At 32.0% G+C, this 17,337-nt stretch overlaps 1 protein-coding gene across 1 annotated transcript; it reads right to left on the reverse strand.

The window, feature by feature from the left end:
• Nucleotides 1–12,006: 12,006 nt before the first annotated feature.
• Nucleotides 12,007–15,498, reverse strand: LOC141706083 (U-box domain-containing protein 45-like). The gene is made up of 2 exons (XM_074508917.1): nt 15,045–15,498; nt 12,007–13,023 (listed from the first exon to the last, which is right to left on the reverse strand). The coding sequence occupies exons 1-2, from the start codon at nt 15,446–15,448 to the stop codon at nt 12,177–12,179; spliced, it is 1,251 nt and encodes a 416-aa protein (XP_074365018.1). The 5' UTR covers nt 15,449–15,498; the 3' UTR covers nt 12,007–12,176.
• Nucleotides 15,499–17,337: the final 1,839 nt, after the last annotated feature.

The raw sequence follows: 17,337 nt of genomic DNA on the forward strand, positions 1-17,337 counted from the left end.
TAGACAAAACTCTCTTTTCTAAAAAACATAAGAATGATACTATATTAGTCCAAGTCTATGTAGATGATATAATATTTGGGTCTACTAATGATAATCTCTGTAAGAGATTTGCTAAGTTAATGCACAGCAAGTTTGAAATGAGCATGATGGGAGAGCTGAAGTTCTTTCTTGGATTACAAGTAAATCAAAGGTTAGATGGAACATTTATTTGTCAATCCAAGTATCTCAAGGAACTCCTCAAAAAGTACAATCTAGAGGATTCTGCATCAGCAAGGACTCCATCAACTACAGCTGTCAAGCTTGGACCATGTGAAAACTCCATTAAGGTAGATGTCACAAGCTACAGAGGTATGATTGGCTCGTTACTCTATCTTACTGCAAGTAGACCAGATATTATGTATGCTACATGTTTATGTGCAAGGTTCCAAGCGGATCCTAGAGATATTCATCTCGTTGCTGTTAAACGAATCTTAAGATATCTTAAGGGAACACCAAATCTAGGTATTTGGTACCCTAAAGAATCTGGTTTTAACCTTGTCGGATATACAGATTCAGATTATGCAGGAAGTGTTGTTGATAGGAAAAGCACCTCAGGAAGTTGTCAATTCCTAGGAAGCAGGCTAGTCTCATGGTACAGCAAGAAACAGCAAACAGTTTCCAACTCAACGGCCGAGGCTGAATATATTGCTGCTGGAAGCTGCTGTGCTCAGATCTTGTGGATTAGGAACCAACTACGAGACTATGGCTCTGTATTGAACAAGATTCCTATTTTATGTGACAACTACAAGTGCAATAGCCATCACCAACAACCCTGTGCAGCACTCGAGGACAAAGCACATTGACATCAGGTATCATTTTATTAGAGAGCACGTCATGAATGGTACTGTTGAACTATTTTTTGTTCCAACAGAAGAACAAATAGCAGATATTTTCACTAAACCACTTGACGAATCCACATTTACCAGATTAGTTGGTAAATTGGGCATGTTGAATAGTTTTAGTGATTAATTTAGTTAATATCTGGGATCTGTTCTTGAATGAATTTACAAATGAATTTTTCATAAATGAAAAATTCATTTGCAAATTTATTTTATCATGTTATCATATTTCTTGCTTATTTCTATGTAATATATATTATCTTGTCTATTTTTATTTTCCCTTCTTGTTAATTTAAAATATCTCAGAATATTCTATTTCCTCTAAAAATATTTTTCTATGAATTTTTATTTGCTAAAATTCAATAGAAATCTATTTTTGGAATAAAAATAATAAATTCTGATATATTGTCTTTGTTTCAGTATATTTAATTAGAGTCTGTACATATTTGATTGTCTTTCTACTGAAATGACAATCGGCAAGACAATTGAAATTGTCTTGCTGAAAATCATTTCAGTACTTATATATATATATATATATATATATATATATACTTATTTTCATATTAATTCTGTGTTTAATGCTGATATGACAATCGGCAAGACAATTGAAATTGTCTTGCTGAAAGTCATTTCAGTTTAAATTATGTTTATTATATTCTTCAGTATAGTTTTATACTGGCAAGACAATCGGTATGACTATTGGATTGTCTTGCCAGTTATAAACATTATATATATATTTCATTTTATTATTATACTGGTATGACAATCGGTATGACTATCAGATTGTCATACCAGTTATAATTTTATACTTATTCTATTGTTTTTCTTTCTTTTTGCCTGGTATGACAATCGGTATGACAATCCCGGATTGTCATACCAGCTGTATATAAAGCGTTTGTGTGTTTGTTTTAAACCATTCACAACAGTTATCACTTCTTCAAAAAATTTCGAACAGTTTCTTCCTCAGTTTTCTCTCTTCTCTCTCTTCGAACTAAAACCATCAATCTGATTCCTTCCTTGCTCGAGTTCTTACTCAGCAAACTGATTCATCACTTTGTGATATATACATACAAGTATATATATACAGAGGTGCTGTTGGATTTTTCTTAAATAAAAACAAAAACTAATAAAAATCAGTTTGCCCCTTCAAATTCAATTTGTGTTTGTTGATTTTGAACTTTTTATTTTTATTTTCAATTTCTGATTTGTGTCTTTTGGTTTGTCAAAACTGTGTTTGTGAGTTAGGAATTTTAACGAGATACATTTCTGTCTAAATTTTTCGATTATAATTAATTTAATTCGAATTATTAAATTAATTTAATTAATTCGAATTTTCTTATATTATTCTTAAAATTCTGAAAAGCGTGTGTCTTATTATTATTTTAAATGGCTCTCAATTTCCAAATTGTCGCGCATAATCAGGTTGGTTATTTTAATCCGGAAAAATGTGATGTTGAAAAATTTAAGCCATGGATTAGATTTTTAAATGACCATTCGATTGTTAGCTCTGCTATTAAATCAAATGTGATTTTAAACGTCGATCTACTTAGACTGATTTGCACAACCTCTACTGTGGCCGATGATTCAAAATCTTTTTCATTCACCGTCGCAAACACACAGTATGTAGTTGATGAAACAGTCGTCAATCGTGCGTTAAATTTTCCACTAGACAATTTCTGTAATTTACCCTCTGAAAATGATATCACAAATTTTTTCAATGCTATTCACTATCAGGGGGTGATCAATTTAACCAAACTTTCTAAATCAAATTTGGTGTCTGAATGAGATATTTTCTTCGATACACTTTCCAAAGTGTTTGCCAACTGCACTAAATCCAATTTTCATAACATCACTTCCACTCTGCAGTATATTGGTCTTGCGGTTGTTTTCAATCAAAGGATCAATTTTGGCAAACTACTTTTTCCCATTCTCTTGAGACGTCTAACTTCTGCTTTACGTGATCATTCTACAAATCGTAGGGTATCATGTAACTATGCTCGTTTTCTCATGCTTATAGCAGATCATCTACTCACCCCTGAACACAAAGCCCTTTTTGCTAACTCTGCGGTAACCGAACCCCCTCCAGTTAGCAAAAAGATTTACACTCGCCAAGACACAACCTTCGAATTTATGCAAGTTCCAGTACTTGTATCTGCCTTCATGGCCAATTATATTCCCTTACCTATTTTCAATCTTCCCGGCCATGAACAGCAACCTCAACCTCCAGTGGTTCAAGCCACCCAGACTCTTCCATTACAGGTAGTAATTCCTCACTCTCACTCTCTTCCTACTTCTGTTGAAAGACCCCCAGTGGTTGATAGGGCTGACCATGAAGTTGTAGAACCACAGCTTCAATCCCAGGTCATAGAGCCAAACACAGAGTCTTATTCTATCTCAACCTCCCCCCACTGTCTAAAATGTTACCCAGGAGATTACTAGGAAGTAGTACATTGTTAAATATGAGTGAACCCTCAGCTCTTCCTCCTCCTAAGAAAAGAAGAACATATTCTGAGGCATCTGAAAGCCCATCCTTGTCCTCCCAACAGGACATGGACTTTGAAATGGCCAATGAACAGTTACTAGAGGCATTCTCTCAACAGGATGCATCTATTGAAATTCGCCATAGGGCCATGGCATCTTGTACCGAGTCAAGCACAATTCCATTACTCACAGAGTCTTTGACAAGGAATTGCTTCAAGATTTAGAAGAAGGTGAAGTCAGAAGAGAAGACAACTGAAGTCAATTAGCTCAAAACTCAATGTAATATGATTAGAGCTTTATGAATCAAGATAGTCTAATGTAGTTATATGTTCAGGCTAGAGGAACATCTATCTTGTATTCACTTGTAAATTTCATTGGAATCTGGAAAATGTTAAATATAATCCAGAACTTTTCTGCTATTTACTTTACATTACTGTTTATATCTTTTTCTTATTTGTTAGTTGAGTTATCCTCTAGGTATTTGTTGTTATTGTCTAACAAGCAAATAGGGGGAGATTGAAAGGCATATGTCATAGCCTACTCGTTTATTCGAGTATTTAACTCAACTCAAATAAGAATGTAATAAGTAAATAGTGGATCTATCATCAGAGAGATCTCACAAAGTAACATATGTCAAAGAATAAAGATACATTGTTCATCTGCAGACTTGAAGATTCACTGGAAGAAGTTCAAGAATTTGATCATGCCTCAGTGATATAAATCAAGATCGTGGATTTAATCAAGTGACAGAGATCTCGTCAGGGTATTATTTATTACAAGGATTCAATCAGAACAACAAAGTCAAGACATGAAGAAACGTCACGAAAGTTAGTCACTCATGAACCAGACAGTACATCGAGTGTCAGCATTGAAGTGGCGGAATTGATTCATAAGTCTCAGTGACTTTCAGAAGATTGTCAGAAGAATGGATGCTGCTCAGGGTTAGTATTAATTCTCTATTAATTAATTAAGTCATATAATTTAATTATGAAAATAAATTATATCTGCAAAGATTAATTTATTTGATTAATTAAATTAATTGATTAATTAATTCTGAATTAATATTAAGGTTTTTCAGAATTTTAATTGGTTAAAATCTGTTTTAATTCTAAAAAGACAACTGATTGTACTAGTATGACAATCGGTATGACAATTGATAGTCATACCGAATGTCATGCTAATTCAGTTGATTGTCTTGATAGAATTATTATTTAGATTAAAATCACTTATTAATTCAGTAAAACAATTTCATTTGAACTAATATGACAATCGGTATGACAATCAATAGTCATACCGAAAGTCTTGCTAGTTCATTTTAATTGTCTTGCTAGCTCTAAAAGATTGTCACACCGAAAGTCTTATTGGACAAAGGATTGTCACACCAGTTCATTAATCTCGGCTGTGTTGATTAAAAGAAGCAGAAGACCAATTCATTCAAGAGCAATCAAACAGAAGCCAAGAACAAACAGAGAAAAAGCAACCAAATATTTCATCTTATCTGCTAATTCAAGATCACAATTTCTAGCTTGTAAAGTTAAATCCAATCAACTAAATATCACTCTCTTGTTCTTGTGTAACAATCTAGCGGATCAAAATCCCTAGAACTTAATCTCAAATCGCATTTAACATTTGATCTTTTAATTACAAAAATAGAAAAAGTTCATGTCGAATTTATTCTAGATTTGTAATAATTGATTTGAGATTAATCCCTTGTAACCGATACCGTAGTTGTAACACCTTTCAAGTTTAATAAAAGTTTTATTTAACTTGAATTTTGTTTCACAATTTTATTCCGCATTTTATTCGACTAAACGGTATTGTTTGCATTCAACCCCCCTTTCTACAAACAAATTGGGACCTAACAAGTCCATTCTGCTTTTGGCTTGGGAATAGACTGTCCAACAGCAACTGTTGCAGTAACAGCTGTGGCCACCTTGTGAGGGATGTGAGGACCATTTTCAATGCAGTTGATGTAGCTTTCATCTTGAGAGAGAAGATGTAAATGCATCTTCACTTTCCAGTGATGATAGTTATCTCTTTCCAAGATTGGAATCTTTACACCAATATCCTACTTACTCATGATATTAGCAGAATAGATCTTTAAACTCTTTGTATGTTAAGAGCTTGCTCTGATACCAATTTTTATTCCCAGTGAACTAATAATGAGATTTACAGAAGGGGGTTGAATGTAAATCTCAAAACTTTTTCAAGTTTTGAGCAGTTTCTAGGGCTAAGTGTTTTTGTGAGCAAATGTGTGTGAATGGCTTGAAGCTAATACAGAAAGATATATATATTCAAACACAAATGTAAAGAACACAGAGAACTTAAAAACTTTTCTGGTGGATTTGTTGTTCCACCAGAGATATGTTATTTCAGAAAATCTGTGATTCAAAGAATTAAATCACAGCTGCTTCCTAGTACAAACTAGATGATTTTCTCTCTGGATTTTTCTAAACAGCTCTGGAAAATTCACATCTAATTACTAGCTGCTACTTGGTTTATATATCACCAAGTTTACAAGTGAAGACAAAACTGTAAAATACAATTAAAAAGGCTCTTCACATGTTTCTTCTTCATTTCTCTATCCAATGCAATTTAGGCTTAGCTGTTAATCTTTGAATACTTCCTTGTTTGCACCAGAATGGAAATGCTGCATTTTCTTGATTCCTCCTAAAGGCTTCCACATTCCAGTTTGTCTCTGTCAACCCATGTGCCTCTGTCAGCTTATGAATTGTCACTATCAACTGCTAATGAACTAAGTATCCGTTGAAGCTTTCATCCGTTGATGCCTTATCCGTTGAGGTTTTATCCGTTGAAGCTTTATCCGTTGATGCATTAGCAGTTAAAGTCTTTATCCGTTGAAGCACTTATCCGTTGATGGATATTATCCGTTGAAGCTTTAGAGACATCCGTTGAAGCTTTGTTTCTTATCCGTTGAAGGTCTTCAATATCAGTTGATACTTCTTCACTTATACAAAATTACAAGGCATGAAATATTTACAATTAGCCCTCCTATTTGCATATCCACTAGTAGTCAACATGACTGATAATTTCCTACAACATCTAAGAATTAGAACTTGAATCCAGAGAATGAAATGTGCTACAATACTAAACTTATTGCTAAGTAAAACTACTCCTTCAACGGATAGCCAAGATGGTTTTATCTGTTGAGGCTACAAAAACTAGATTTCTACTTAAGTGTTTTGTTTAACTTATCATCAAACTAATACACATATTCCTAACATATCACTTAAGAAAATATAATTGTAGCTCACATAATATGTTTATGTAGTTATTTTTATTTTATTTATATATTTTCTTTTCTTAATATTGTGGAGTTTGCTAAAAAAATTTGGATCTTGCCAATATTTCATCATTTTTCGATTCTAGTACTCATTTTGAAAAAAAAACTTTACCTTTTTTTGTGATAGTAATTTTGAATTTATTTTATTAGTCTGGTTTTCAATTTTAAATTATAATAATATTTTATGATTATTATTATATTTCTTCCTGGTTTTTATGTGTTATAAATATGTAATTATAGTTTAATTTCTTAATTAGTTATCTATTTATAAAGATTATTAAATATTTTAATGTAATATTACAATAGTTGAAATACATATAGTAATAATACATTTGATTGGCTTTTTATTTCAATTTTAATTTATAATAGTTTTTATTATTATTATTATTATCATTATTATTATTAATATTATTATTATTATTATTATACCTACACTTTCACCTGTGCAACCCAACTTATTTTTTTCTATTCTATTAATGATTTTGAAAAAAAATACTTTACATTTAATTTTCATGATCCTTTAAATGTATTTCATTATATTTGTATTTCAATTTTAAATTGTAGTAATGTATCATTATTATTATTATTATATTTCAAACTTACTCATTCCAATTTTTTTTAAGAAAATTATACTAATTTAACCCAATTATAAATGATTAGTTAATTATTACTTATATTTATTTTTATTAAAATAATTATTGTTTGTATTATATATAATATAATATTTTCAATAATTTCTATATCAATTAATAATATATTATTATAGTTCAATTTCTTAATTATAAATGTTTATTATATAGATTATTAGATATTATAGTAGAATAATAGAATATCCTTAGTACATATACCTTAGCACTTGGAATCCACCTATGTGACGACCAAACCATGTAACCCTATCACCACAACTCCCTTACTCTAATTATATATAGGATATAATTTATGACACCTATGTTTAATTTTTTTTTTAAAAATAATACAAAACGTCAGAGAATCATGAAGGGCGTTCCGGGGGATATAATATTTTTTTATTATTTTTTTTTCTCCCCGAATGTGCTTGGTTTGTAAAGCCTCAAAATTGTTATCAAGGTCCTGTTTTATATATTTATTATTAAATTTGAAAAAAAATTATTTTCTGTGTCAAAGTTTTTTGTTGGCCAAATGACGTAAACCTATTTTTAGTAGATATTTTTTATTTTGGTTTAAAAATTATATATATATGATCTTTGAAAATTCAAAAAGGTATTATGAGAGTCGAGCGTGTAATTTTCGAGGAATTTTACAAAAAAATTAAATGTAAATGTAAAAAAAATTCTCCACGTAATAGTACTTTCACAGTAACAGTACTTTGATTACTATTTATTTTAAAAAATAAAAAATTGAAAATTTATATTTTTTGACTACCTGAAAATGATAGTAGAATAGGAAAAAAATTATGTAAATTAGTACATAAAAATTAGAAGCATTATCCTGCTTATTACCAATGAGCACAATTATGTAGTGGGGTACAAGAAACTGTAGAGAGACAAACAAATAATCATTAATAAAGTATACGGTAGTTGGGCTACAATATACCAAGCCCTGCCCATGTTTTTGGGAGCCATTATCAAAACAAATCCTGAAATCATTACTGAGGCCTGAGAACGATGTTGTGCCTCATCCACGTCCGTCTGTAAACGGATTTTTTGGTGTTTAAAGGCAATAATTGACGATCGACAACATATACGTCCTGTAATTTCAATAGACATAATTTTCTTGAAGGGAAAATATAGGGCGCAAACTGCTTATTGTTACGAGTCTAGATTCGAACAATTACCTTTTTACTATTTGCTATGGTTTAGTTGATGAGGAAACGTATGACAACTGATCTTGATTTTTGAAGCGATTTCAAAGACATGTTTGTCAGCAAAAGGCCGGTGTGTGCATTATTTTTTACCGTGCAGCCAATATTATCTCTTCACAAAAAGACCCTCAAATTAATCAAATTATAAAAAAAAAATTGTCTTTAGTAGATTAGGTTTTAAAACAAAACAGCTCATTAAAATAAAATTTATTAAAATAAATATACATGTAACTCATTCATGTATGAACATGTGAACTATCAAAATTTCTAACATTTCAATTTTGTAAAATATAATATAAATTTATTAGGAGAATCTTGACATAATTTTTGATAATATTTTTTGTTTTTGGAAATCGAGCCCAAAATTCACGTTTAAAAATTTCTCGCCATCAGAAAATTTTCAACGAGGTATGGCAGCACAAATTATTGAATGTTCACCTCTCACATATATGTAACTCGATTATAATAATGTTAAATTGAAAAAAGAAAAAAAAAAGAAAATTATACTGACGGTGTAAAAAGTTACTTCGTCGTTTAGCATCGACATTTTACTTCCAAAATGTTGGAAAGATTAGGCTAGTTGAACATGGGCCATCAAAATTGGATCATTAGCTATGTGGACTTAATCTAAATGCTAGTGGACCCAATAGCCCTACAAGTTACTCGTGTCAATTGCTAAAAATCCAATTTGCATTTTTGTGCACTCAATTTAATAAATGTTACTTTCAACTTTTTCTAATTCTTAATCATGTTAACATACAAGTTTTGATGGTGATTAGAATTGGATAATTTGTGTTTTGCCTTTGCTGCACGTCATGTTAAGATAAGGTTTTCATACAAATCACATACTTTATTATGGATAGAGTATAAGCATAATCAAGAATTTTAGTTAGTGGAAAAATTAATTATTTAAGGATTTATAAATTAAGGGTATCTTATCTTTAATTTAACAGTTTTTCTATTATGTATTATTGTGCACATGATAACCTCAAAAATTTATAATGGAGTTTTTTTAATAGTGATGGAACTCCGCATTCACACAAACTCCAACGATCAAAATGACGCAGAATTAAGTTTAAAAAAAATTGGCTCAAAATTATAAATTTTACTCCACCCCACCAGCACATAATAGAAAAATCATTAATTTAAATAGAAGTATTATGTGCATAGAGTATTTTTTTTATATCAATTTTAAGAAAGAAGATTTAAGTTGGTACATGGAATTAAAACACCAACCTTGGATGATTATTGGAGTTCATAATAAAATTCCATGTATTCAACCTTGTTCAATGAATAAGCTCGCAGTATATAATTGTTGGGAGTGCGAGATATTGGTGCTGCCTGAGTATATATAGCAGGTGGACAGATATGAACAATTTCTGCAGTTACATGAAAACTTCTATGCACTTTACATGACTCTGGATGCATCGTGTTTAATGCAAATTGTACCCTAACTAATTTCTCATATAATGGAAAATTAATGTATCCGGGTTCATTGTGTTAAGAGTTTTCCGCACATCGTTTGCAGGAAAGACAGATTGCTAGATTATAAGCCTTAAGCCGTCAGACGGCCTTTTGGGAGTGATCTAAAAACAAATCATTGCGGCTCGGCTCAGAGCGGACAATATCATACTAATGTGGAGTTAGGTTTGTTTAGCAAATCCCAACACATTGCCACCACCATTGATCCACGATCTTGGTCTCCGAAACATGCTGAAGGAGTGTAGGTGATGTAATAAGTTGCATTAGCTGCTGTGATAGTTGAGTTGACAGATGTGAAGTTGCTACTAACAACTGCTATCATAGTTAAGGACTAGTTTCTGTCTGCGCATTGATAATTTACTAAATCTGTTTTTTTATAGCTTAGTATTACTTTCTTAATCTGCTAATAATGGTAGAACACAGCTTCAAATCTTCAATTGGTGTAAGATTCCTCTACTAACTGCATTAATGCAAGTTTGCGCAACGCGGCCATCTGTTATGTAACCGGAGGTGCTTCGCAACTCTGAAGTCTGAATGAATACTCTTCCTTAAATATTATCAGATTCCGGCTAAGAATTGCTCCTTTTCTCCGGACAGCATAAACCAGGTAATCGTATCGAGTAATAATTTCCACCTTCTGAATCTCGACAACATAGTCTCACACTTGACTAATCACAGATTAGACAAGGAGCATAAGGTGCAGGCACGAGGCACTGCAGGCTCAAGATTGGTTATCCAGTAATACTAGCAGTTCAACAAATTAGTGATCAAATACCTTCAGTCGGCCAACCTAACAATCTCCTTTTTACATCAAACTAAATCTCATGTAATTACAAGAGCAAGTGGACTTGACACATTACCTTGACACCAAATTGACCGCTGCCTAAGCTCTGATACCATGTTGAGTAACCGGTCGCTCTAGAACCGTAAGGTGTTAGAGGAAGGCCCAACCGGATCTATATTCTAACAGATCAGCAACTTGCTAAACTTGAACTTAACTGCAACAGGTTTCATTGCCTACGCTGCAGCAGGTTCATAATCTTCTAAAAGTTTTGCCAAGATTAGCGTCGTAGTACTGTGTTCAGATGAAGTCCGAGGTTTGAGTTTACTTTCTAAAAGAAGCACAGAGTACTTGTATCACGAGTACGCTTGTAAAATCAGTACCTTAGGTGACAACATAGTTTTGTCAAGGCTTAGTATCCATGTTTTCATCTAAAAAATTGTGAGTGACGGTTCATTAAACGACAAGAGATACTCATCGCTTTCACCCCGAGATTTGTTACGGTAGATACTCAATTGTAAGGCATATAAGCCTAATTAGTTTTAAAAAAACAAATACATGTGTTTTCATCAAAATTAATGCATCTGACAATAAAATTTCTCTTTAACAAATTTAGTTGCAAGATTTTAGATACAAGCTTCCAATTAAACTACGGTATACTGAACTCCTAAAATCTTTGATAAAAAAAAATCCTGAACAAGAAAAGGATAAGAAATTCGAAAGAATCTCCATCAACTGGAACATAAATTTTAGTACAAGCAGAGACTCATATAGCATGATGTATTCATACCAAAACGGTGACTAACGGCTATTCGGTACTTTTAAATTTAGGGGGCATCTGGTTTTGGTAAACATGATAACTGATACTCCCTCACTCCCCTTAGATTGTATATATCGAGAGACGAGGGACGGGGGTTCGACATGCATTTTAATGCTCGTCTAATGTATAGTTTCATTAATAGTTTTTAATTTTTTTTTTAAATAAAAAATTGATGTTTGAATTTTAATGAAATTTTTTTTTAAAAAAATAATGAAGGTATACTTTATATTCACCTTAAAGTGCGTGTCGAGTATTGAAAAAAAAACTGTATACAATTGGACGAGACATAGGGATTAACTACTAGATAAAAGGCCACTTCAATTGTTTGTAAATTGTAAGTACAAAGTTTTAATCTTCAACCAACAACAATTTACAATGAAAGAGACAAATATATCTGCAAAGTAAATTCAAAAGGGTATATTAGTTTACTTGATCAAGACAAATAAAATGTAAAAACAAAATTTATTTTTCTGCCATATACAAACCAACAAACTGCACACAAAAATGCACTTCAGAGGGAAAAAATATCCCTGATTCCATTTTCCAACACCTGATGATCTTACAATCTCATAGTACATTGTAAAGTAGATTTAATAAGGCAAACTCTTGGAGCTTGAACTTGTAGCCAAGAACTTGAGCTTAGAAGAGCCCTCATCAGCATTGGCACGACGAGTTATCGTTTCCAAATTCTTGTACAAACTTTGTCTCACCATGTTCTTCATCAACCTCTTCCCTTCGCTCGCCTCGTTATGATTTGTAGGTGAACCAATTGATAACCTTCGAGTCTGAGGCCCTGAATGAGGTCCCATCCTTGTTTGCCTTTCGTCTTTAAACCATTGCAACAATTTAAGTGCCCTTTTTCGCGCCAAGGTGGTACCTAGCAAAGACACTTGAAGAAGGACATGAACAATCCCTGCCTCAGCCATTTTCAATCTTTGTACAGAGCTCTGATGTGCTAAAATCATTAGAATATAAACCGATATCTCTTGGCTTTTCGGCTTATCCTCCCATGTCATGATCTCAATTAAGTTTTCGGGTACCAATAGATTACTTTCTAAAACCTTTTTCCCCATCAAGGTCACTACTAAGTTCCCTAAAGTTGCAAGGGCCTTTTCTGATGTTTCTTTGACAGAGGAGAATCTAAGGAGATTGTTTATTACTTCATTAGACACTAATGTTCCTGCATTGTTCAACATAGTGGAAAGATTGTATAATGTACCTAAACAGAGTTGTTTAGTTTCAAAAGTTGAATCTGATTCAAGAATGGAGATAACAAGAGGGACAATCTTAGACAAGTTTATTGGGACTTGGCTGTTGTGTAGGGAAGATATAGACAGAACTAGTTGTGCAAATTCATGCCTTGTTTGCTCTTCTAAAACACCGATGTTTTCGGGTAGTTTCGATAAGATTCCTGACTCAACCATGAGAGCTTTGTTCCTGCAAAAACAACCAGACAGAAGAGAAAAAAATCATTAACAATAACATTCATGTGCTTCATAATTTTCCAGTTCTCTGCACAGACTTCATGAAAATAACACAAAGAAAATGAGACATGCAGGTGTATTTTCATGTGGGGTGTTTCCAATTATGTAAAAAACAGACTTTTTATTATCTCTGCAAGATTCTTGAAAACAGATATGTAGGGAATAATACTTTAGAGGTCAACTGTTGTACCTGTTTTTGAATTGTTCGAAGATATAGCAGATTTGAAGTACATGAAAATCTAATGAAGTCATTACAAAAATAATATTTATATTATTGTTTTATTAAACTGTCTGGCTAACTAGTTGTATGCCACCTACAAATCCTCCTACCCCCATGGAGTTTAGTGGAAGATTAGTGCACCTTTGTTGGTATTTTAAAAGTAAGGTTTGTCTCTACTAACATGGTTATGTTGAATTCATATGTGTTTCACATTTTTAACTTGAACATGAGATATGCAGGGACTCTTGTATTCATGTATAAAATATAAATCTTTATTACAAATAAACAATACTAACACATAAAGCATCAAGGATTTTTCTAGCACAGGGGCACGTACTAAGAAAGTGTAAAGATGAGTCATAGTGGAGAGCTCATTATTAATTATTAATGATGGACCTCCTATATGCACAAAAATCTCCACCAATCAAATTTTTACAACTCATCTATTACACTGTCGTTTGAATCGAGATATTCTGAATTGATTTCATTCATTTCAATTCCATACTACCAAAAATTTATTTTTTTATCATAATTTAATATATTGCTTGACTAATGTTTGTTAACTAAATCAAATCTAATAAAATATAATCAGTTATTGGTTATTCAAATGGCACAATGTGTTGTTCCATATGCATTATGATGTAAGAAATAAAAGAAAGGTCATGTTCCACTTATATGTATCATAGCATGAATATTCTCAAATCTCTAGTTATTATTGGAGCTTCTCCACTTATAAAAAAGAGATGTTCTGATTAGGGGTGTACACGGTTTGACCAACCCGACCAATACAAACCGAACCGACCCTATTTCGGCCGAACCAAACTGATTTTTTTCAACCCGATATATAGTTGGGTTGAAAAAATGTCAACCCGATTTAATTGGGTTGGACATGGTTTTCGATAATTTTAAACCAATCCAACTCAACCCGATTAAAATATATATGTACATGCTAATAAGTTAATCCAAAATTATGTTTAGGCCATTTACATAAATCCATACATCTCTAACTCTAAATGTAACTTATAACCTCTATGTTCATAGTTCATTTCGTAACAACAATAGATGTTTGATTAGTGTTATATTTTTTGCATTAATGATTCATTCCAATATTTAAAGCGTAAGCAATATTATTAGTACTTTTGATGTCGAAAATTAGATGCTTAAGGTTATTCAATATGGAGGATTGTAATATTGTTTTGAACTATTTTCAAGTGTTTTAAATTTTGAAAACTTATGTTTTATTATAATTTTTTATATTAATTTTGTATATTTAATAAACCGATCAAACCGATCCAAACCGAACCAAACCGAAGTATACAAATTGGTTTGGGTTACAAATTTAAACGGTTTGGATTGGGTTGAAATTTTGAAAACCCGAACTAATTGAGTTGGGTTGTTAAATTTTCCCAACCCGCCCAACCCGATCCGTGTACACCCCTAGTTCTGATAATGTGCTCTTTGTCCTATAATGTTCTCTATATACATTAATCAGTTATTGGTTGTTATTTGATGATGATGCAAGGCTTCACTTTCAAATATTCTAAATATTACTTGATCATTAATCAGTTTATCCCAAAAAATAAGTATTTATTTCAAAAATTACTTGTTCTTAATGTTAATTTAGTTAAGTTATGTGCATTGTTTGATATAATCAATTAGATGAGCCGAAATCTAATTAGCGTTCTAAGGGAAAAAAGATAAACTCTTATCACCGGAGTTACTAACGGAACGAAATTTGAATAACGAGTACACACCTGTAAGTCCCGTTAGCAAGCTCAACAAGGGCCCGAACGGCCAGGCTTCTTCGTGTCACCACCTCCGAACCAACCATGGCAACCAACGGCGGAATAACTCCGAGCTCCGCCATTAATTTTCGACGACTCAAATCTTCTCGAGCAACTCGAATAATATCCTTAGCAGCCACTTCCTTTTCTTCTAAATTTCCAAAATGAAGGCTCTTCACTGACCTCTGTAACGCACCACAGCCACCTTCCTCCACCACCTTCACTAAAATCACTGATTCGTTTTCTTTTATCGGTTCTTGATCGGACACCTTGAATTGCTTTTCGGAGCTTCTTGGCTGCATGAACCGTCGAATTTTAGCGAAGAATTTCAGCTTTTTGTGAGATGAAAAGCATGTTGAAGATTGATCAGACATGTTTGCTAGCTTCTATTTTTTCGAAATATTTATTTTTGAAAAAAATGTGTTTTTTGTGTTTGTGCAGGATTTTGAGAAAGACGAAGCAGTGAGAAATATATATAGGGGGGCTCAGGGGAGGAAACTGAGCGCGCGCATGTAGCGATTCATGTCAACACATACTCACATACTGCATGTTACATTTAAATATTTTAATCATATATAAGAAATTGGGTATGGAATTGAGTATTTTAAGATTCAAGCAACGGGGACTTTTGCTTCGGGGAAACGGAATGGAATACAATGTAATAGAGGAAGGAAAAGGAATCATAGTAAATTATTTTATTTTATGATAAACTGAATTAAAAGTTACATGATTATATTAATATTTAATTGTTCTAATACTATATAATATAAAAAGAGTCAAATGTATTTATATTTATAACAATATAATTTGTTTACTTTAAAATAAATTAATATAATTAGGTTATAACATCTTTAATTTTTTTAAGAAATTAAAATATAAATTATATATCAAAAATATTTTAAATTTTAAAAATTAAATAATAAATTAAATTTTAAGTTTTAAGAAAATAATTTACATATTAATCTGTTTTTTGGATAATAAGATTTGAATTATAATTAAAATGAAAAACAAGTCGGAAAGGAAAGCAAATAGGAGGTGGGAAATGGGTATCCAAAGATTTGTGATAAACCTAAAACTAAAAAAAGAAGTAAAATATTAGAGATCCTAAATTTTTACCCCAAAAATTTCCCAAATCTGACATGTCACATGAATAGTTGGTAACCTTTCTAATAATAAAATAGGACCCCGCGTGCATTAATATGTGCTCACGAATTAAAATAAGTCATGTGTCAGTCACGTCATTTAATAAAATTTTTGGGAAGATATTTGGGAAACATAACACTACTAAAAAAATGGCAATTCTTACTAAACAACAAAGGGAATAAATCTACTTAATTATCCTAATCCCCTACCTGTATTGCTACAAAGACCATGTTTTGTCTTCACCTTGATACAAAATTAAAGTTTCATCTCCCTCAATAACTAATACGATGTATTTTTATTTATTCAGACCCTACTTTTGTTCACTTCGATGAAATGAAATGAGGGGAGAATGTAATGAAATTTGAACTCTTATTTGGTGAGATTAAGGAAAATGTTTAAAATTTTCATTTATTTTTTCATTCCATTCCAAACTATTTAAACTAAAATTCTCACACACATGTTTTGGAAGGAATTCTCATTCCATTTCTGCATCAATTTTTCTACAATTCTCATCATAAAAAATTTAGACTACCTTATATTCATTTATAATTTCACTCATATATATTTTTTTCTTCATAAAATTTGTATATAATTTTTCATTATATTTCTGCCTCATTCCATTCTTACCAAGTGAACACATCCTAACGCTGTGTTCCCGAATCTAGGGTAGAAAAGAAAACAATAGAATATAACCAATTTTTCTTTCTCTCCTAATCTTTCCAAAAGTGGGAAGAAGATTTTGGAGACAAAAATAAAGAAAACTTCTTCCCAAATCTGCAGTTTTCTTTTTCTTTCTTTCATAAAAGTTGCTCGAGAACAAGTTCAAGAAATGTATTCTTTACATTTATTTTCTTTTATCTCCAAAAAATGTTTCTGGAACACGGCGTAAGAGTTTCGACGTTTTTAATAAATTTTGAATTCTCAAACTCTCGTAAAAAAAAGCAAGAAAACAACGTAAGGGACCGCAGAATGGTTCAACTTCCTAGCATATTCCTGCGAAGGTAGGCTCTGCGGTTTGGTTCAGAGTTTTCACGTGCACTATTGACACACACTTGGACTCTAACTAATGGACATCCCCACTCAATGATTTTGTTTTATAAATCCGGCCCACTTAAGTTTG

Source organism: Apium graveolens, chromosome 2 (assembly GCF_009905375.1).
Source record: "Apium graveolens cultivar Ventura chromosome 2, ASM990537v1, whole genome shotgun sequence".
Lineage (NCBI taxonomy): Eukaryota > Viridiplantae > Streptophyta > Magnoliopsida > Apiales > Apiaceae > Apium > Apium graveolens.